Source organism: Canis lupus, chromosome 1 (assembly GCF_048164855.1).
Source record: "Canis lupus baileyi chromosome 1, mCanLup2.hap1, whole genome shotgun sequence".
Classification (NCBI taxonomy): domain Eukaryota; kingdom Metazoa; phylum Chordata; class Mammalia; order Carnivora; family Canidae; genus Canis; species Canis lupus.
In genome coordinates, this window is record NC_132838.1 from 37,825,058 (window position 1) to 37,846,905 (window position 21,848).

The following is a 21,848-nucleotide window of genomic DNA, read 5'->3' on the forward strand; positions in this document are numbered from 1 at the left end:
ACGTTGGTGGAAATATAAAACGATACAGTCACTTTGAAAAAGTTTGGCAGTTCTTCAAAAGGTAAACCATGGAGTTACCATGACTCAGCAATTCCACTTCTGGATATATACCCAAAAGTAGTGAAAACAAACAAATAAATAAAAGAAGTGAAAACATATGTCTACACAAAAGTTCACAGCAGCATCATTCAAAAAGTGAAAACAACCCCTATGTCCATCAACCGATGAGCGAATAAATTGAATGTGGTATATCTATACAACAAATTGTTACTTAGCAATAAAACTATGAATGAAGCTTGAAGCATCTATAGTCAGTTACAAGGAGCCATTTTGTATGGTTCCATTTATATGAAACATTCAGAATAGACAAATCCATAGACAGAAAGTACATTACTACATTAGCCAAAGGATGGGTGGAGGGAAAAATGGGGATCGATTAGTATAACACAGGGTTTCCCTTTGGAGTGGTGAAAGAAAGAAGGCCCTACTCACCACCCCAGAAGCACTGCCCTTCTGTCTCCTGAAGTCCTCATTTCCACATTTCTTACCAGCTGCCCCTCCAGCGCTCTCCCTCAGCATTCCTTCACCAGAAACTCTACAACTCAGTCACCCACCACAGGACTCCCAGGAGACCTACCACAAAAAGCTTAAATACTAAATGCCTTTGAATCCCCAGACTCTGGCTTTTCCCTTGTCACTTCAATAAAACCATAATTCTCACTCATAGAAGGTAAAGTCAGAGCACCAATTTCCTCTTGGATTCACATCAGACAGATTTTTAAGAATACTTGTGTTGCTCTTATTTTCATAATTACAGAAGAAAAATAATAAGGGAAGATCCTGTTTTTCTTTAAATACCAAGTTTAAAATACTACCCCCTCCATAAAACTTTCCCAACCCCTCTTCCATTCCTGAATTATTACAGGGACAAATTTCCTCCACTACACTGTGCATAGATTTTCAGGTTTCTGTTATATTCCTTCCTTGATGATAAGCCTTTTATTTTCCTCAGCTAGAATATAAATCTCTTAAATTCAAGAGCTGTGAATTTTTCATCATTGTTTCCCAGCACTTATCACAATGCCAGGTGGATAACGGAACCTCAAAATTGTGTGTAAAATGGGTTGAATAAATGAACCCAACACCTATTCTGATTTATTAGGGTTTTTTTATTTTCCTAAATGAGGAAAGGAAAGTTATAGACATCCTCTCTCAATGGCTAATACCAAAATAAGGTTTCAAACAATACTAAAATGTGACATTTAATGAAATTAATACATTTTTATTTTCATAGTATTTTTTCACCTTTGTAATAGCAGAGTACCTAAAAGAGTTCCCTTTTTTAAGTTTGATTTGGATTATGTCTCTCTATATTCCTCACACCTAATTATATTGATTCACTAATGAATTCTAAGTGCATCTCTCTGAAAAATAACAAAACCTCATTTAATCATAATCAAAAAGTATCATCAAGTAAAAACTGCAGATTCAAATTTCTAAACAGATTAGTAAGTGAAGACTGAAGCCTTTGCAGAAATATATATACAGCTCAAGGGTAAAGTGCTTTTCTAATAAAAAATTTTATGGGATACTCCTTCATTGCAAATAAATGTGAAGTATCACTAAAAAAATGATAAACATAAATAAGCCAATGACAAAACCTTGTCAGTATTTTTAATACAAAATAATTATGACATCCATTTACAAAGAATGTTCACATGTATTAGCTCAACACTTCCTCATAATTATTCTGAACTAGTAAATGTTAAAGCAACACTTTAAACCAACGTATTTTTGTACTCAATACTCAGAATTTGTCCAACCTCAGAATTCAATAGATATTAAGAATATTTCTGAACCTAAGATTGTGGGAAAAAAAACCAGTGTAACCCCAAATACAGTTTTCTGTGTATGGGAGTTCAAAATTTCTCCAGCTCAGGAATTGTTCTGGGTAATGGTTGTCATGCTCATCAAATAGATAGATTTTTAGTGATTTCAATCAAATGAAGAAGGTAATAAATTGGTAATTTATGACAAAAGACATGAATTTAAATATTATATTAACTTTTACAAAGGTACAAATAGTTCATAAAATCTACAAATATAACATCCAGAAATTTTAGCAATCATAGGTGAAATGATTAAATTTGTCTTTGCTCGTGGACATAATATAGAGCCTTTTACGACTAAACTGAAAAGGAAATGATTTCATCATAACCATTCCTCTAATCCTCTATGGTTTAATTAACTAAAATTCAGGATAAAGCTCTATGTTATGTTAATGTGACATTATGATTTAACATTTAAAAACACGAAGGTCATAGGACTGAAACTGTCAAGCTTCTCACTCAGCATATACTGGCTATAATACAGCTCTGAGCTAGCTGGACACAGCCCAGGATCCCACCATCGGAGCAGAAAACAGAAAATTTTCCAGATAACAATATTCAAGTTGAGGATGATCTTGGAATAATAGAACATTTTAATGAGCTTTCCTGTCCAGAAGCACTGGCACCAGTGCCATTACAAAGACACAGAGCCATCTCTCACACCCAGTGGAAGCCCAGCTAGTCAGACCTGACCGGCCAGCTGAGCCCTTCTCTGGCACAGAAAGTTGAAATCTCCTTATACTTTTCTTGCCTCATTAAGCTATCCATCCATTCTCTGGTTTTCTACAAATCCAATTTGTAAACCTTTTCCTCATTTGACACTCACATCCCAAATACTCAGGAGCATTATCTTTACACAAAGAAACATTTAATGAAGCATAAAATTTCCAGTATATGCATTTTATATCTCCAAATTAAACACCATAAAATATGTTATACTTGTTTAAAGTAATGCTTTATCCAGCTGATTATGTTATCTCTATAGGAGCACCAAAGAACATTGTTAAGACTGTAGTTGTTTTACCACCTTTTGAAAAAAAAAATGTTCATAACTTTTTTCCCTCCCCACTGTGTGAGCATGCAACAATATTTTCTCCAACTTTCCCTAAAATTAGAACCTCATTCTGCTTCTAGGAGACATGAACAAATCCTCTAAAAGCAGCAAGCACTTTCATTTCTGCTCCCATTAACTCTCTGGTAAATGATGGAGGATCAGGTACTGGGGAGATGGAACAAGAAACTGCAGTAATATTTACTCCTGGATTATTTTCCTCCATCTGGTACAACTGGTTTTGATCCAAGAGGGGAAAAAATGCTTTTTATTTTGGTTTGAATATCCTCCTTGATGGTGTTAAAACTTTAGGTCATTCTGGCTGATGGAACATATTAAATGAATGCTCTGAAGAGAAAGGAGTAGGGAGGCAGGATGAGAGAATGTGAGGAGAAGGATCCTTTGGAGTAAAGAGAGTATCAATTCACTTCTCTATTTTGTCTCATTCTCTGTCAATTCCCTTCTCACTGATAATACAGAAAAATCCCAGATCTTTTTTTTTTAATATTTTATTTATTTATTCATGAGAGAGAGGCAGAGACACAGGCAGAGGGAGAAGCAGGCTCCCTGCGGGGAACCTGATGCGGAACTCGATCCCAGGACCCAGGGATCATGACCTGAGCCAAAGGCAGATGCTCAATATCTAAGTCCTGGATATCCCAGATCTCATGCAAACAGCATAAACTCCTCCTCATCTATGAAGTCCTAGAGTTAGAGTTCATGTATGGAATACTATAATTCACTTACCAAATTTCCATGCCCTGCCTAGTGCCAAATCATGTCACCTGCCCAAAGAAGGTGTTTCCCACAGCCTGTGTTTCCCACAGGCTAGCATTGTGTGTGGGCTTAGGTTATTTGCTAAGCCTCTCTGGGCCCCACTTTCTCCATTATCATATGATATCACCATACAACAATTGCCACTGACCTAGAAATAGTAAAATTTCATTTATCATAATTTTTAGTTAGAATTTTTCATACAACTGTAATAAAATATTACTAAAATAAATCTTTCTTGACCATGCCATATGTCACTCTTCAAAGTCATCTTTATACTTGTCATTCATATCTCATTCAGCTATTCTCGCATAACTCTCTGCCAGATCCTTCCACTTGTATTGCCTTTTGTACATGTCCAACTATCCTCCACTCAAACCCAGTCTTCACCAAGGTATATTACAGCTGGAGTAGAAAGTACAAGTAGTGGGACGTCTGGGTGGCTCAGCAGTTTGGCGCCTGCCTTTAGCCCAGGGCGTGATCCTGGAGACCTGGGATCGAGTCCCACGTTGGGCTCCCTTCATGGAGCCTGCTTCTCTCTCTGCCTATGTCTCTGCCTCTCTCTCTGTGTCTCTCATGAATAAATTTTAAAATCTCAAAAAAAAAAAAGTACAAGTAGAAATGGGTAAGGCAAATAATTATTGGGAGATTGCAGGATAGTCTAAAATATATTTGGCAAATACTTTGGGGTCAGTGTATGGATTAGTCCAATATTATATAAAACTGTTGCTGCTTCTATGAACATAAACTATCTTTAAGATCAATAAATTTCATCTTGAAAATGGAAAGACCAAGGAAATTCAGCTGCTATAAATTGTTGGCTATCTTAAAGTCACAGCTACTACTTTGTTACAGGCATTTTATAAACTAGTCCTCATAACAACCTTAGTGTGGTTACTAATTATCCCTTTTAGAAGACACTCTCAAAGAAAACAACCTAATTTTAACAAGAGACATATAGACTAGACTGTGTATGTATGTATGAATACATGTACATATATACACACACATATACATAAATATATTAGAAATAAACAACAAAATCAGGAATTCTTTTACAAAATTTTTAAAAATATGCTGGAAAAATACTTACCTGCAAATGTTTAAAAATCAGTCCAAGACTTCTCCTGCCTATAAAAGTAACAACTAAAAAAAAAAAAATGGCACAATATATAAAACACTTTTTAAATGTTGAACAAAAGGCAGCATATGAGTATAAGTTCTGACAGAAGAAAAAGAAACAAGGTGAACAATATGAATGTCATGAATTTCTACCTGTAGAGAATTTCTGAACCATGATACAGGGATGGGATTCCAAATAGAACTCAATAGTCTCAGTGATTGAGGAACTAGAAATCCAAATTTAGGTTGATTAGAATTTGTAAGGCCAAATTCCAGAAATGAGAAAGCCATGAAAGGAAAGACTTCCATAAATCTACATAAAGATATCTTAGATTCTTTGGCTTCGTGCCAATCTGTGGATACATAATATGAAATTTGATAGAGCCATACAAAGAACAAATGGCAAGCCACAGAAAAAAAACAAATAGAATACATTTCTGAATACTGAATGCCAAACAACTTGCAGAGCTCACACAAAACCAGGAAACATTTGCATTTCCATCAGAGTGAGGAAATCTTATTTAATACACTGAGGCATTCAAAAGAGAACATAGGAGGTCCACTGCCTAGTAGTAGGGCTAAATTAGCCCTACACTAAAAACTATTACAGATTTGCCTTTTGAACCTTCAAGATAATCTTCAAAAGTAACAAACTAATCCTCAAATAACTACCAGAAAAGAAATTCCAAACTCTAAAATAATGAAAAGCTAAATGTCCAGCATCCAAACATCAATAGATATGAAAGTGAATCTTTCTTATATATCAGCAATAAACTACTGAAATTTAAAATTAAAAAGTTTTTAAATATGCCACTTAAAATAGCACACATACCCCCCAAAATGTAAAAATCTAACAAAACATGTACAGATCTGTATGTGGAGAACTATAAAATACTAATGAAAGAAATCAAAGAAGACCTAATTAAATGGAGATGTATTCCAGGTTCATAAACTGAAAAACTTGATATTGTTAAGATGTCAATTTTTCTGAACTTGATAGATTCAATACAATCCCAATCAAATCACAGCAAGCTATTTCATAATATCAACAAATTGATTCTAAAATGTAAATGAAAAGGCAAAACACCAAAAAGAGACAACACTATACTGAAGAAAACAAAGATGGAAGATTCATACTACTAATATTTCAAGTTAACACAAAGCTATAGTAATCAACACAGTGTGACATGAGTGAAAGAATGGGCACAGATCAGTGCAAATATCGTCAAATGAATTTTAATAAAGGCACATGAAAAAAAGGAAGGAAAGAATTTTCAACAAATGGTGCTGGAACATTGGATGAGCATATGAAAAAAAGAACTTAGACACATAAATAAATAAAAGTTAACACAAAATGTAACATGCAAGAGTATAAAAAGCTTCTAGAAGATAGCACAGGAGAAAATCTAGATGACCTTGGATTTAGAAATGAGTTTTTTCAAAACAAAAAGCATAATCCACAAAAGAAAAAAATGGTAAGTTGGACTGCATTAAAAGTTTTACATTGTAAATAACACTGTTAAGAGATGAAAGACAACTCATAGTGAGAAAATACTTGCAAATCACATATCTCTTTAGAAGTTCTACCCAAATATTCAAAGAACTCTTCAAAATCAAAGAACTCTTCAAAGCAAACAACCAAACTAAAAAGTGGAGAAAAAATCTGAGCAGACACCCAACTAAAAAAGATATTCGGATGGCAAATAAACATGTAAAAAGATGCTCAACATCATGTATTATTAGGGAACTGTAAATTTAAAAAATCAGATACCACTGCACGACTATAAGAATAGTTAAAACTCAAAAAAATGAACAAAATCAAGCACTGATGAGAATGTGTAGCAATAGGCACTCTCATTCCTTGCTGGTGGGAATGAAAAATGCTATGGCCATTCTGGAAGATGGTTTGGCAGTTTCTTTTCTTTTTTTTTTTATAAGAAACAGACTTTTTTTTTTTAATTTTTATTTATTTATGATAGTCACACAGAGAGAGAGAGGCAGAGAGAGAAGCAGGCTCCATGCACTGGGAGCCCGATGTGGGATTCGATCCCGGGTCTCCAGGATCGCGCCCTGGGCCAAAGGCAGGCGCTAAACCGCTGCACCACCCAGGGATCCCGGTTTGGCAGTTTCTTACAAAGCTAAACACAATTTCATATGATCCAGTAAACCCATTCTTAGGTATTTACCGAACTGATTTGAAAACTTTAGGTTTACATAATAACTTGCACATCAATGTTTTATAGCAGCTTTATTCACAATTACCAACTGAAAAGAATTATGTGTGTTGTGGGGAGGAGAGTAATCTGCTGAGGTTACCGCTTTCCAGATAAAAGGGATACCCATGGTTGACTTTTCTACTCTTCTCTCTGCTCCCCATATTCCACTGAATGCAGATGTGATGACTAGAGTGGCAGCTGTTGTCTTGAGGAAAAAGCCAAGAAGATGCAATGATACCTCTCCTGACATCCATGAGCTGTGGAGTATTATTACCACCATCTATCTATGTACATTAAATAGCAGAAACATTAAATTTGTTTAAGCAACTGTTTGTTGTGTTTTTCTGTTAACTTACAGCCCTCTGCATTCTAAACTGCCCCTGAAACAGTACACATTTTGTGGGGAGAAGTGTTTCTCCTCTGCTCCAAGAAGTGTTTGCTGTTGGACATGCTCATTGTGCTCCCACCTTCCTGGCAAGAATGATTAGTTCAAGGAAGGTAAACTCCAGGTTTTCCCCACACATTTTTCTAACTAGAGCTGTGAGGGAAGAATATATTTTCTTCTCTGGCTTTGAATATGTAAGCCTGGAGCTCCTTGTTGGGAAGTCTAGCTTGGTAGAGTCCACATGAGGGAATGAAGTCAAGCATTTGCTTGACTGGAGTAAAGCAAACCCAAGGGGAAGAGAGACAGCTGTAGAGTGAGTGAGGAGAGAGAGGTTAAACTCTATGCTTCTTTTAGTTTAGTTATATGAGTTAATAATTTTTTAGGCTGGTTTATACTCTGTTTCCATTACTTGTGATCAGAGTCTAGGTTAATATAACTAATGTAATTTTAAACTGTGAGATGAGGTATGAGGGAAAGAAGAGGCATTATGAGAAAGACTGAGGGAAGAGTTAGAAAAGACTTCTAAAAAAAAGCAACAGGTGGGATGCCTGGGTGCTCAGTGGTTTAGCATCTGTCCTCAGACTCAGGTCATGGTCCTGGGATCCCAGGACAGAGTCCTTTATAGGGTTCCCCGTAGGGAGCCTGCCTCTCCCTCTGTCTATGTCTCTGCCTCGCTCTGTGTCTCTCATGAATAAATAAAAAAATAAAAAATAAAAAATAAAAAATAAAAAAAACAGGTAAGAAGAGACCTAACAAATACACAGATGCCTGGAGAAGACTGTAAGGAAAGGTTTCCACACACCTCCTTCCAGCCCACCCTATCCTCAACATGAATTCAGTATGCTCTAAACATAAGAGGGAAAGGTCTTTCTGGAAAGGGCCCCAGTGGGGTACAGGCTAGAGATCTAGGTGAAACAGATCTTGAGATATATGGACCCACCCAGTAGAGGTGAAAGTAAAAAAGAAGAGAAAGAAAAGGTAACTCCATTTAGGAATAAAATATGCTAAATATTTTTCACCATAGTAAGATTTCATTTGCTTGTTTTTCTGGTTTTACTTTGCTAATGGTAAGCACCTAGAGCCTGCTGGCTCCCCAGCCTCATACCCTACGGAGGGAAACCTCTCTGCAAAATCTGCCAAATTACACAGTATCCCATGCATGTCCTCCCATTTAGAGGGGATTTGGGGTAAACATAAGCAACTGAAATAAGAAACTAGTCCAACTACCTATGCTAATCAATATATTCTTTATTCATAAAAATGAATGGTCATCCAAAGATTGTCCAATATTTGAGGAAAACCTATAGTATAAAAAAAACAAATGCCCATAAAGGAAAAAAAAAGTTAATGCAAGAGAGAATCAACTTTTAATGTCATTGGAAAGATTCAGACATTAATTGTATCCATACAGGAAAAACAAGCAACTCTGAAAAACAAACAAACAAACAAATCAAAGAACAACAGGAAAATGCAAAGACTAAAAATATGATTGCCAAAAATAAAAAAAAAAATCCAGTGTAATGACTAGGTAATGGAATAGCTAGTATTAAAAACCATACAGTGATCTGGGAAACACTGTCCAGAAAATGCATCCAAACACAAATCATGGAAAATATAAGACAAAACTTAAAAGATACTCACATGTATGCAGAAGGTACATTACTTGGCTAACAGACATTTCAGAGGAAAGAACAGAGAAAATAGGGGAGGAAATGAAATAATTAAAAATCTCTCTGAGTTGAAAGACACAATTCCTGAAATGGAAAGAGCCAGCCCATTGTCAAATGATATAAACAAAAGAGAACTCAGATACATCCTGGTAAACTAATTTAAGGAAAGATTGTAAAGCCTCAAAAGGGGAAGAAAAAAAACATTGCATATAAAGGAATGGGCTTAGTTTGACATCATAATTATACATTTCATTGGGTACTACAAGGTACTGAAGCAAAGCCTTCAAAGGGAAAATTAATTTGAGACTAGAATAGTCTACCAAATGTTCAGTCAAGTGTGAGGGCAAAATAAAGACATTTTCAGGCATTTAAGAGCCTGGATATTTTATCTCCCATTTACTGTTTCTTCAAAATTATTTTAGGATACAATCCAACAAAATGAGTGAGATATTTAAGAAAGAGGAAGACATGAAATCCAAAACAATGTAACTAACACAGGTATTCAATTAAAAAAAAAAAAAAAAGTCCCAGATAGCTGTTCTCTGAAAGCTATACATCAGTGAAAATGAGAACAAGAATCCCAATTTTTCAAGGCAAAAATTTCTCAAAAAATGAGAAATTTGCATTCATCAAATACCACAATCAAACTAGGAAATTTTGATGATCAATGTGTTGCTTCTGGTAAAATAAAAATAAAAGATAAAAAAAATTAAGGAGAATTTTTTTAAGAGATTTTATTTATTTATTCATGAGCAACACAGAGAGAGAGGCAGAGACACAGGCAGAGGGAGAAGCAGGCTCCATCCATGCAGGGAGCCCGATGTGGGACTCGATCCAAGGTCTCCAGGATCAAACCCTGGACTGCAGGTGGCACTAAACCGCTGAGCCACCCAGGCTGGCCTTAAGGAGAAATTTTTAAACAAGTTGTAGAAGAACATTACCAGCTAAATATGAAGTAAAACAAACCCTGGTATCATTTTAAGTAAAATCTGATCATGGTTTATGGTGAAGAGAAAAAGAATTTTTCCTCTTGGTAGCACAGGTTCCACATCACAGAATTACCTTTCCTTTTTTAGGAGTCTAATTGCACTAATTGGTTCTGCAATAATTATTTCCTAATTGTAACAGTAAATATAACGACGACTAACTCTTATTTAACACTTAATATAAGTCCCATTCTAATTCCTTTAGACTTATTAGCCAGCTTAGTTCTTTCAGCAACAGCACAGAAAGGTGAAGTAACCTGCCCAAGGTTATACATGGGTTGGTGACCTCAGGTATCCTGTTCCAGAATCCTTGCTCTAAACACTGACTAGGATGCTTCTCATGATGCTCTTTGTTAATTTACCATTCTTAGAATCAACCTGTCAATCTAAAACAAGAAAGGATAGCCACAATTATAAAACAAAATATAAGTTATATTAAACTTACCAATGTAGAGAAAGTAATTAGCCAAAGGAAGGACAGGGAGAAGAATGTGTAGGTAAGATATTTTTCCTTATCCTCTTAAATAGGACTTTCTACATAATTGAATCACTGTAACAGAATTTTCTATATAATAGCAAGTCAACAATTATATACATATATAGTTTTTATATAAAATAAAAACGGAAAAATCAGCAGGGACGAAGAGGTGGTGAACTTAATTTCCTCATATTTCACTGGAAGTATGATGGTTAAATTTATGCATAAATAGCTGCTGTCAATAGATATGTCTAATTTTAATTTTAAAATGTTATTTATAATTTATATAGTAACTCAGAAATCTAAGAACAGAAAAGTTAAACTTGATACATTAATAGCAAGATAGGCAAATTACTTAGAACTTTGGAAGGAATATCAGAAAAGCTAAAAATAGAAAAGGAGAGGTCTAGGGAAGGGGAAGTCCTTAACTTTTATTAAAATTATCAGATATTTTATTGTGAAAAATTATATAATATTATCAATAAAAGTAGTGTCCTGTAAAGAAGGGCATAAACTGGCGAGGATACCTTCCCTTTCTGGCATAGTAATACAAAATGACAATGAATGCCACCTGGCCCTAAAACCCAGTGGGACAAGGATAATATATAAATGCATTATAAAATACTCAGACTCTTGGGGCACCTGGGGGGCTCAGTGGTTGAGCATCTGCCTTCAGCTCAGGTGCTGATGGCAGAGTCATGGGATGGAGTTCGGCATCAGGCTTCCCACAGGGAGCCTGCTTCTCCCTCTGCTTATGTCTCTGTGTCTCTCATGAATAAGTCAGAAAGTCTTTAAAAAAACAAAACAAAACAAAACAAAACTCATGTTCTTTACTGATGGTTTCCACATCATTATGGATTAAATGGCCCATTTTTGTCATATAAACTTCTACAGAGACATTCATTTAATCAGCTTTAGACAACTACGGAGTCACACAATTCCAATCCTCTACTTTGCACACCACATTTAAAGAGCTAAGTTCACATATGGCAGACGCGAGCCTACACTGGTATAACCTTTTCAAGGTATAATTTGGCAGTCCTTACTGAAATGTAAAATAAGGCCATACTCTGACCTAACATTTTTCTCTTCTCAGAATCTACCCTACAGCAACACTGCCAAATACTCAAAGGTAACTCTATACACGGACTTTCAATTAAGCTAATTATTGTTTTTAACAGGGAAACGAAAACCACTTAAAAGTGTACTTAGATGCACAATATTTTGTTGCCATTGCGCAGCCCGTGTGGCTCTAGCGGTTTTGCACCGCCTTCAGCCCAGGGCCTGATCCTGGGGACCCGGGGTTGAGTCCCACGTCGGGCCCCTGCATGGGGCCTGCTTCTCCCTCTGCCGGTGTCTCTGCCTCCCTCTGTGTGTCACTCATGAATGAATAAATAAATAATAAAAATTCTTAAAAATGTATTTTGTTGCCATTTAAAAAATGAAATACATCTATACAAAGTGACACTAAAAGGTATCCACAACATACCGTTAAGCAAGAAAAGGCAAGATACGGACTAATATATAATCTGTGTGTGAGATGGATGCGGGATAGGTAGGTGGACAGACGTACACGTACTGGGCGGCACCAAGTGGGCTTAAGGTGTGTGGAGGAAACAAGTTTTTACCTTGAAATTTGATTTTTTTTTTTTTTTACAACTAGCTTATATAGGCTTTTTTAATCTTAGGAAATCAGAGTATATCCCAATACATTTTTTTAAAAACCCAAAAAGAGATACACTCAATGTCTTTGCATTTCGTTCACTCCCCAATCTAAGAAAAAGGACTAACTACCATGCAGGAAGTAGCAGCGGCACCAGCCAAGAGGCGGGCTTCGCGGGCGGGGGATTCCTCAGCGCCCGCGGGGGGCGGGGCGGGGCGGGGCGGGGGGAAGGGGCGGGGGCGGGGCGCCGGGGAGGGCGCGCGGGGGGAGGGCCGCCGCGAGGGAGGGCGCGCGGGGGGAGGGGCGCGGGGGAGGGGGCGGGGCGCCGGGGAGGGCGCGCGGGGGGAGGGGCGCGGGGGAGGGGGCGGGGCGCCGGGGAGGGCGCGCGGGGGGAGGGGCGCCGCGGTGGAGGGGGGAGGGGCGGGGGAGGGGCACGGGGGCGGGGGGAAGGGGCGAGGACGCGGGGGGGACGGGGCGCCGGGGAGAAGGCGGGGCGGGGAGGGGTGGGGGGAGGGGCGCCGGGGAGGGCGCGCGGGGGGCGGGGGCGGGGGGCGCGCGGGGACCAAGGCGAGCGGGCGGCCGAGCGCGGCGCCGGGAGCCGCGGGGCCCGTGCGGCCGGCAGCCGGGGGCGGGGCGGGCGGGGCGAGGCCGAGGCCTCGGCGGGTGGAGCGGCCGCCCCCGTACCTTCCCAGGAGAGCGCTCCTCCCGGCTCGCGCTTCAGGAACTTGTACCAGAAGGTGTCCACGCGGGCCGGCTCCGCCCCGTCGCGCGCCGCCTCCCCGGGCGCCAGCTCCACCTCCCCGAGCCACAGGCCGGGCTCCTGCAGCGCCCGCGCCCCGCCGCCCGCCGCCGAGCCCGCCGGCCTCAGGCGCACGGCCCCGCGCGGCTCCCAGCGCCCCAGCTCGGGCCGCGACCCCACGACCAGCAGCTCCGGCGCGGCCCCGGCGCCCGCGGGCGGCACCACCACCCCGAAGCGGAACCGCATGGCGGCGGGCGGCGGGCGGCGCGGCTCCCGGCTCCCGGCTCCCGGCTCCCGGCTCCCGGCTCCCGGCGTGGGTGGCCCCGGGCCTGGGCAGCATCACGCGGGGCACACGTGTCCCCCCGCGGCAAGGACGCTGCCCGCCCCCGCCCCCCCGCGGCGGCCTCCCGGAGCCCCGCGGCCTCCAGCCCTCTTCCCCGGACTCGAAATTCTGTCGGTGCGGGTCGTGGGAAAAGGGACTGGCGCGTGGAAGGCGGCCGGCACGGTGAGGAGGCGGGGGGCCGGGGCGCCCGGGCCCTCCCCAGCCCTCCCCGGCCCCCCCCCCCCCAGCCCTCCCCGGCCCCCCCCAGCCCCTCCCCGGCCCTCCCCGTGGGCCTCCGCTCGTTGCGAGGAGGGAGTAGAACAGTCCCCTCGGAAGACCCCGCTCGCCCCGAAGGTTTCTCCGGTTGGTGGGCCCAGGGCTCCTGCGACAAAAGCACCGGTTACTTTTCCCGGGCCTAGTCCAATTCGATGCCTGAAATAGCACAGGCTCGCTTTCTTTTTTTCAAAAACTGTTATAGTTTTAATATCTGTAAAACAGGTTCGGAGTAAATACTTCCAAGACCTTTCCAAAGTAAAACAAAGACCATTCTACGATTACAAATGTATGTCAATCATTATCTTTTAATGGCATTAAAATAAAACTTGTTTGAAATTTACTTTCAGTAAACAACTTAAAACCTTTTTATGTCAAGAAATACAGATTTACAGCTGTTGGGTCAAAAAAAAAAGCCTACATGGGTTGGGAGAGGTATTCAATTTTTGTTACTGCCTTAAGATGACCATCCGTCCTGTTTACATATGTGTTACTTTTTGATTCTTTGATAAAGTTGTTCTCCTGTTCTTACATTTGTATGTTCATCAACACGTAACACAGCAATCTCTTATCCAAACTAGAGACATATAAAATATCTCTTAAGTCACATTTTTACAAGTATTTGAAACCCTGTGAAAAATGGGGGAGGGGGGGACCAAAATTTCATGCATTCAGAATATCATAAGTACAAAAAGAAGAATAAAAATGTAAACCATACAAACTCGATCTCTCAGTGGAACAGTCAGTAAACTAATCTGCTTCACTCTTAAATATTGATATTCCACTCACTGGTTGGTTGGTTGCTAAGCTAAGGATAAACACAAAGAAAAATGTGAAGACAGCAAGGCTGGCCAAACATGGCTGATTCAGTACCAAAGCACACATTAAATCACAGTGGCATGTGAGTCAGTTTATTCAAATTGCTGTTACAAAATATTCTTAGACTAATTTTGGGAAATTAAGAGTCATTTGGTCATGCAGGAATCCTGGGAGCTGACAGGTCAGGACTTTATTGTGTTGTGCTATGCAGCCTGTGCTGTATACTTTCCAAATGGCATTATTCCCACCAGCTCGTCCCAAGTGAGTACTGCCCATTCCGTGGATAAAATAGCAACAAGAAGAAGGAGAGGAAGGAGAAAAGGAAAGAAGGGAGGAAGGAAAGAAGAAAGGAGAGAGAACAGGAAGCAGGAAAGAAAAAAAGGAAGGGAGGAGAAAAGAAAAAAAGAAGGAAAGGAAAGGAAAGGAAAGGAAAGGAAAGGAAAGGAAAGGAAAGGAAAGGAAAGGAAAGGAAAGGAAAGGAAAGGGAGGAAGGAAGGAAGGAAGGAAGGAAGGAAGGAAGGAAGGAAGGAAGGAAGGAAGGAAGGAAGAAAGAGAAAGAAAAGAAAGAAAAGAAAGAAAGAAAGAAAGAAAGAAAGAAAGAAAGAAAGAAAGAAAGAAAGAGAGAGAGAAGAAAAGGAGAGAAAGAAAAGAAAAAGCAAGCAGGCAATATATTTGTTCAAGAGGCATTATTTTCTTTCCTTTTCTATCATAAAGGAGTAATTTTAACAGTTGGAAGTACCTCCTTTAATCCCTTATAGAGAATATACTTCCAAGGCCTTTCCAAAGTAAAACAAAGACCATAATTCTATGATTACAAATGTATCTCATTCGTTATTTTTAATGGCATTAAAATAAAACTTGTTTATGTTTAATAAATAAAGCTTATTTTATGGCATAGATTGAAATATAGTACAAATATGATGGCTACATTGTGAATTAAGTAAGATGCAATTGGAAAGAAGAACAAGACCAGAAGGACATATTCCAAAGCCTCAATCATATTTTGTCAATCGTTTGTCAAAAATTATAATAGCCATTGAGCCCTTATTATGAACTAAGCATGTGGTTTTCAAATTCATATTATCTCATTTAATTCTCTCACCAATCCTATGAAGTAACAAATATTATATTTCCATTTTAATATTTGAGGGAAAGGTGCAGAGTTTTAGTAAGCAGCCCACAGCAAGGAAGGGACAGAGCCAATGCTGAAAGTCATTCTTTCCACTTACAGTTAAAGGGATATATAATACACATAATGTATACATAATTTGATTTCTAGGAAAATCACTTACAGAATGCCTTTAAATCCCACCATACTTAAGTGAGGTATTCTCCACTAGCTCTTAAAATGAAAAATAACTTCCTATAATTATTTCCTATAACCAATTTCATCCTTAGAAATGATGAAAACAGATGAATCTAAAATAATCCAAGAGTCTATAAAGACACAGATATCGTGGTATTTAGAGTGGATTTGACCTCAGACCCCAGAAAATAGTCATTGTTACTCCTTTATACATCTACCTTGTTGACAATGGAAACACAAATTTGAAAAGTCAAGGTGAAAACTTTCACCAGTTATTAAGCTGCATTATTCCCAGCCTTTTTTTTCCTGGTTGAGTTTCTCCATGTGATATTTCTTTTTACATCTCAAAGAATCATGGTATTTAATAAAAGTGATTATTTATGGAATCCATTTGAGGTCAGATTCTTAATGCTCTGAAGACAAGCTGAATTTAGAGCAAGAATGAGCTCAGTAAAGTAACATAATTCTGATAATAATTTTTGGAAGACCAAACTAATTTGTTGTCATTGAATTTCATTTCTATAGTGCTATCTTATATATAGCCATGATATTTCTTAAAGAATGGGTGATAAATTCACATTTACAGTTTCAGGATCCAATTCAAATGTAAATTCTTTCAAAGCTCCCTCAGGGAAAGCTATTATTTGCAACTATGGTAATTTATGTTTTCTGAAGCAATCTTTCCACTAGTCAGTGAGTTATCATAAATCTTCCTTTATAATATTGTATATGTATACACACACTCACTGATGCAAACCATATTTCACCCAAATAGTTCAGGGACCGTTATAAGCATTACTTTATTACTTGTCAGAACATACTAAGAGTTAAATGTGCCACATATACTATTTCCAATTTTGTAGCTTAAAAAAAGTAATAAAAACAAACAAAACCTTCCTTAGAGAATTTGATTACAGCTCAGAAATTTTGCATATTGCAGCTTACTTCTTTCTGAGTTGGAAAATTGTAGGTTAAGCTACTTGAAAATCCCTTTGAGGATCTGGAGCAATAGACAGATTTGAACTATACCAAGGCTTTGTCCAAAAATTCCACATTTCTCAACTATTTAAAAAATCCATGTCCTTTGTTAATACATATAAAAATCTCCTATCTGCAGGAGATTCCAGCAATTCCACTTCCCACCCCATCCCACCATATAGACAAGTACTGCATTTTTATTGTATCACCAAGAGTCAGTTTAGCCATGCATTTTTCCTGTAATTTATGCTATAGAAATATTGATTTTTTTAAACAGTATAAGTATAAAATTACATTGAAGCATACACCTTTTCAAAAGACATTGACTTGTCCCTTCCCTGGCACATCCCACCACCCTCCTACACCTGCTGGTGTCAGCATTATAATACCCACACCTCCTCTGGGCACTTCCCAACAGGTCGATCAAGCCTGGATTCTGTTAGGCAATGACCTCAACTGGCTTTTCCTAGGGAAAGTAGAGGGTCAAGCCAGGTGGCTGGACCTTGAGATTAGAGACACGGTTTAGAGCTCCCTTCAAATTGAAAAAGATCCTCCTAGGTCTGTGGGAATTTGAACGGCAGGCTAGTTAGCACCTTTCTCAAAAAGGGTAGAGGGCTTGATAACCCTTAGGAATAAAAGAGTGGTGGCTGGAAGGGATGATTTGAAACTCCCAAGGGACCTTTCAAAGAGTTTGAGAAAAAGGAAATAGGTTAGCTAAAAGTAGAGCTGGCTCATTTATACTTAAATGGGGAATGGAGAATAAGGTTGGGAAGGACAGCAGGGCAGGGGGGCAAGGGGTGGGGGAGGCAAGCCTGGCAAGTACTTTTTAAGAATTTGAACACTTTCTAATCCACCCTTTGCTTATTTTCCTAATCATTGTATGTGTTTATATCAAAAGTAAAAAATATTTTAAAAGTGAGACTATTTAGGGTGCTTACTTCTGACATGGAGAAAGGAGGACAAACAGGTTGGTTTGAAAACATTGCTTTACTTCAACTGGACACTGATGAGGATCCTGCAAAGGAAAGCAAGAGTTGATAGTAACTGGAAAGGAGAAGACTGAAGTGAAATAGAAGACCTATTGACCTTTAATAGGAAAGAAAGGATAAAGCAGGAGCTGAGTAAAGACTATGAGCTTCCCTGGAAATGCAGAAATAGTTGAGGAGGAGGAGGTGTACTCATACTTTAATCAGTGGAACTAGCCACTTACTCAAAAGTATATACTTGTCCAAACATGCACTATGGACATTGTCAAAGTATAATTTTCCAAAATGGCTCTCATATAAATTAAAGAGGGAACCAGAAGGACGGTAAAAATATTTCAAAAAGAACTACAGATCTAATGTATATAGACTCTGAAAGACTGCTAGAAGATTACTAGATTAAATACAAAAGTGATTAATTTCCCACTGAGCAATAAAACTGTAACCTTCGGATTTATCTATCCTACCTCACAGAAATCACTTGCATCTTAAACAGATAAACATCTACAATATTGAATATATAGCTTTGGGGGTGAGGGCCCTAACCAATAGTAAGTAGTAACATAAAGCAGGCACAAATAATCTTGTAGAGAATGAAATAATTCGAATGGACCCGGAGGACACTGTTCCAGCACGCAGGACAGGCAGTCACCCTCAGTTCTAGGTTTTGGATACTTTTTCTTAACAATGTATAATAGGGGCACCTGGTTGGCTCAGTGGTAGAGCTTCTGCCTTTGGCTCAAGTTGTGATTCCAGGGTCCTGAGATCAGGTCCCGCATCCGGCTCCCCACAGGGAGTCTGCTTCTCCCTCTGTCTCTCTTTCTATGTCTCTCATGAATAAATAAATAAAATATTTTTTTTAAAAAGTATAATAATAACATCTTGATTACTGAACTCCTATCTACCATGGGCTAGGCACTGAGCTGAGTGTCAAACACATCTTATTTAATCTAGTCCGCATTTTTATGACATAGTTATAATCTCCATTATCCAGAAAAGAACACAAATTGTTTGAACAGTAACTGATTTGCCTAAGGCCATACAGCTAACAAATGATGAAGCAGGAATTGCACCCAGAAATTCCTGACCCAGTAGCCTCTGCAGGCAAAGACTCAGCACATAGTTGTGTAACTCATATCCAGCACAGAAGCCCTGGGAGGAAGGGATGAGGGGTGCAGGAGCAGTGCTGAAACTCAGTCCATACTGCACTTGCAAACCTTTTGTTCTGGGTCCCTCTTTCCTCCCATAAAATATCTGCTCCTGGGTAAGCCTAGTGCCACCAGGCAAATCTACATATAAAGTCTTGGGGGCTGAGATTGCTCAAGGCTAACAAAATTCACTATTTCCTTCTGCTGGCAGGGAATTATTCCAATTCTCAAAAAGGCATATATAAGCTACAGCCCTACTCTAAAAATGTAAAAACAAAAACAAAAGAAAGCAAAACCAAAACACACACACACACACACACACACACACACACACACACAACTGTTTAGATACAGTTGGTACATCTCAATACTATTCATTGGGACAGATCCTTAGTGAAATTACAGCTGTAAACAGCATATATGCAGCAGCCTGGACAAATACAGAGGTCTCTAGGTTTAGAACCTAGGGACGCCTGGGTGGCTCAGCGGTTGAGCGCCCCCTTTTGGCCCAGGGGTGATCCTGGAGTCCCGGGATCAAGTCCCACATGGGGCTCCCTGCATGGAGCCTGGATCTCCCTCTGCCTATATCTCTGCTTCTCTTCTGTGTGTCTCTCATGAATAATAAATAAATAAATAAATAAATAAATAAATAAATAAATAAATAAATAAATAAATAAATAAATAAAAGAACAGTGACCTAGACGTTATATACATCCACTATGTCGATATCGTGGGCCTTTGGGCTCTGCCCTGTGGGAGAGTCTGCACTCCCTGCTAAGACTCGGTTATGCAGGAACTGCACCAGACACTCCACAGCCCTTCTGTAGCTCAGGGAACTCCAAGAGATGAACGAAACAGGAAACAAAAATTCAAATGCTTCCTTCCTTAGAAGGAGGCCAGAGACCGCTATTATGAGAGAAACAGTTTTCTTAACCTGACTTAGCACATTCCCCTTTAATTTCAGGTAGAACTGTGACCAGATAGAGTGAGGCATTATTCTCCCTAGCCTCCACATTAAAAAGGGCTTGTAGGATTTACAAAGGGGGGTGGAGTGGGATAAGGGTAGGGAGGAGTTCCTCTGGATGGAAAAATTGTAACAACAGCAACTGTTGTTCCCTCTGAGGGAAGTAACATAGTGGCGGCAACATCACTGGACCCTGATCTTAGACACTTGGGGGTACTCTCTGTAGCAAAGGGCACAAAACAGCAGACCACAACTGTCAGGCATACATGACCTTTTATTTAATTCGTTGCCAAAATATAAATATTAGAAAATTTCACAGGAATGTCCAAATTTTTGTCTTCTCTTGAAAAACTAGATTTTGCAGGAAGGGGCCACAGCTTCCAAGGCACAATGGGCTGGAGCTGAGAAAGGTCTGCCTCCCCCTTTGGATGCGCTTGAACTCCTGACACTCCAGTCTCCACCACGCCCACATTGTCTCCCTGAAATTGGGGCCAAGTTGCTGTTCATCCTCATACACCAAGAGTTGTTGTTGTTGTTGTTGTTGTTGCTGCTGCTGTTGTTTTTACTGGTTTTCATGATAGCATTAAAAAGAAAGTATCAAAGATGTGGACATATTGGAAACTTCCTTTGTTGTTAATTAAAATGTAAAATAGTGCAGCCATTTTGGAAAAAAATTTGACAGTTCCTCCAAAGTTTAAACATAGTGCTGCCATATGACCCAGCAATCCCACTCCTTCACAAGGTATGAAAAAATATGTCCATTCAGAAATCTGCAAGTGAATGTGCATACCAACATTATTCTTAATAGCCAAAAACTGAAAACAACTCAAATGTCTATCAACTGATGACCAAATCAACTAAATGTGCTATATCTGGCCATTAAAAGGAATAAAGTAAAGGTAAAACAAAAAAAAAAAAAAGAATAAAGTACTGATGTATGTTATAATATGGCTTGACTTTGAAAATGTTATGCTGTGTCAAAAGGCCAGTCACAAAAGACCACTACATATATTTCTTTAAGATTTTATTTATTTATTCATGAGAGACACAGAGAAAGAGGCAGAGACACAGGCAGAGAGAGAAGCAGGCTCCAGGCAGGGAGCCCGATGTGGGACTCGATCCTGGGTCTCCAGGATCACGCCCTGGGCCAAAGGCAGGAGCTAAACCGCTGAGCCACCCAGGCGTCCCAAGACCACCACATATTATGTGATTCCATTTATTTGAAATGTCCTGAATAGGCAAGTCTACAGAGATGGAAAGGAGATTAGTGGTTGTTCCAGGTCAGAAAACAAGGGGAGAATGGGGAAAAGTGAGGAGTAACTGGTAAAAGGCATAGGGTTTTGGAGAGGGAGTGTTAAAAGTATTTTAAAAGTGGTTGTGGTGATGGTTGCACAAATCTGTGAATATACAAAAAACTATTGGATTATACACTTTAAATAAATGACTTATATGAATAATATCTCAATAAAACTATTACCAAAAACAGCAAGTCAACTATTAGATCAGCTGTGGGTCTCTTTAAGTCATTTGAGTTTTGAACTCCTGTTTTTCAAAGGAAAATGCACATCAACCTGGTTCCTAAGAACCGAGGAGGATTTGCTCCCTCCAGCATACTCTAAGGTACTGATTTGGTTAGGTTAGGAAGGTTAGGAAGAATAACCTTTTTATTTTTTCAAATTCTTCCAAAAAGGACAACTATTTCACAACAGACAATCAACATACAAATACTTTTGAAGATTTATTTATTAATTTGGGGGGGTGGGGAGCGGAGGGAATGCAAGCACAGGGGGAAGAAGCAGAGGGAGGAAGAGAGTCTTAAGCAGACTCCAAGCTGAGTGCAGAGCCTGACATGGGGCTCCATCTCACAACCCTGAGGTCATGACCTAAGCCAAAACCAAGAGTTGGTTGCTCAACTGACTGTATCACTCAGGCACCCCAATATACAAATACTTTTGAGGTATACAGCATTGGTTAGGTGACTTGATATGAACAAATATAAGATGTGATTCTTGCTCTCAAAGAGTTTATTGGTATAGTTGCTGGAAATAAATACCACTTGAAAAGCCAAATTATAGCACAAAA

At 39.5% G+C, this 21,848-nt stretch overlaps 1 protein-coding gene across 10 annotated transcripts in view; it reads right to left on the reverse strand.

Annotated features, from left to right (window-relative positions):
- Positions 1–21,848, reverse strand: part of EPM2A (EPM2A glucan phosphatase, laforin) — a 298,299-nt gene that overhangs the window by 274,012 nt on the left and 2,439 nt on the right. For 7 of the 10 annotated variants that reach the window (XR_012031351.1, XR_012031346.1, XR_012031344.1 and 4 more), the window contains exon 1: positions 12,919–13,234. Coding sequence is in view for 6 of the 10 variants with exons in the window: in XM_072826752.1 (XP_072682853.1) it covers positions 12,919–13,219 (301 nt within the window). In the remaining 4 variants the exon portion in view is untranslated. Of the gene's footprint in view, positions 1–12,918; positions 13,241–17,609; positions 17,687–21,848 lie in introns of those variants that run through there. The other 3 variants (XM_072826762.1, XM_072826765.1, XM_072826773.1) reach the window with 2 other exon arrangements.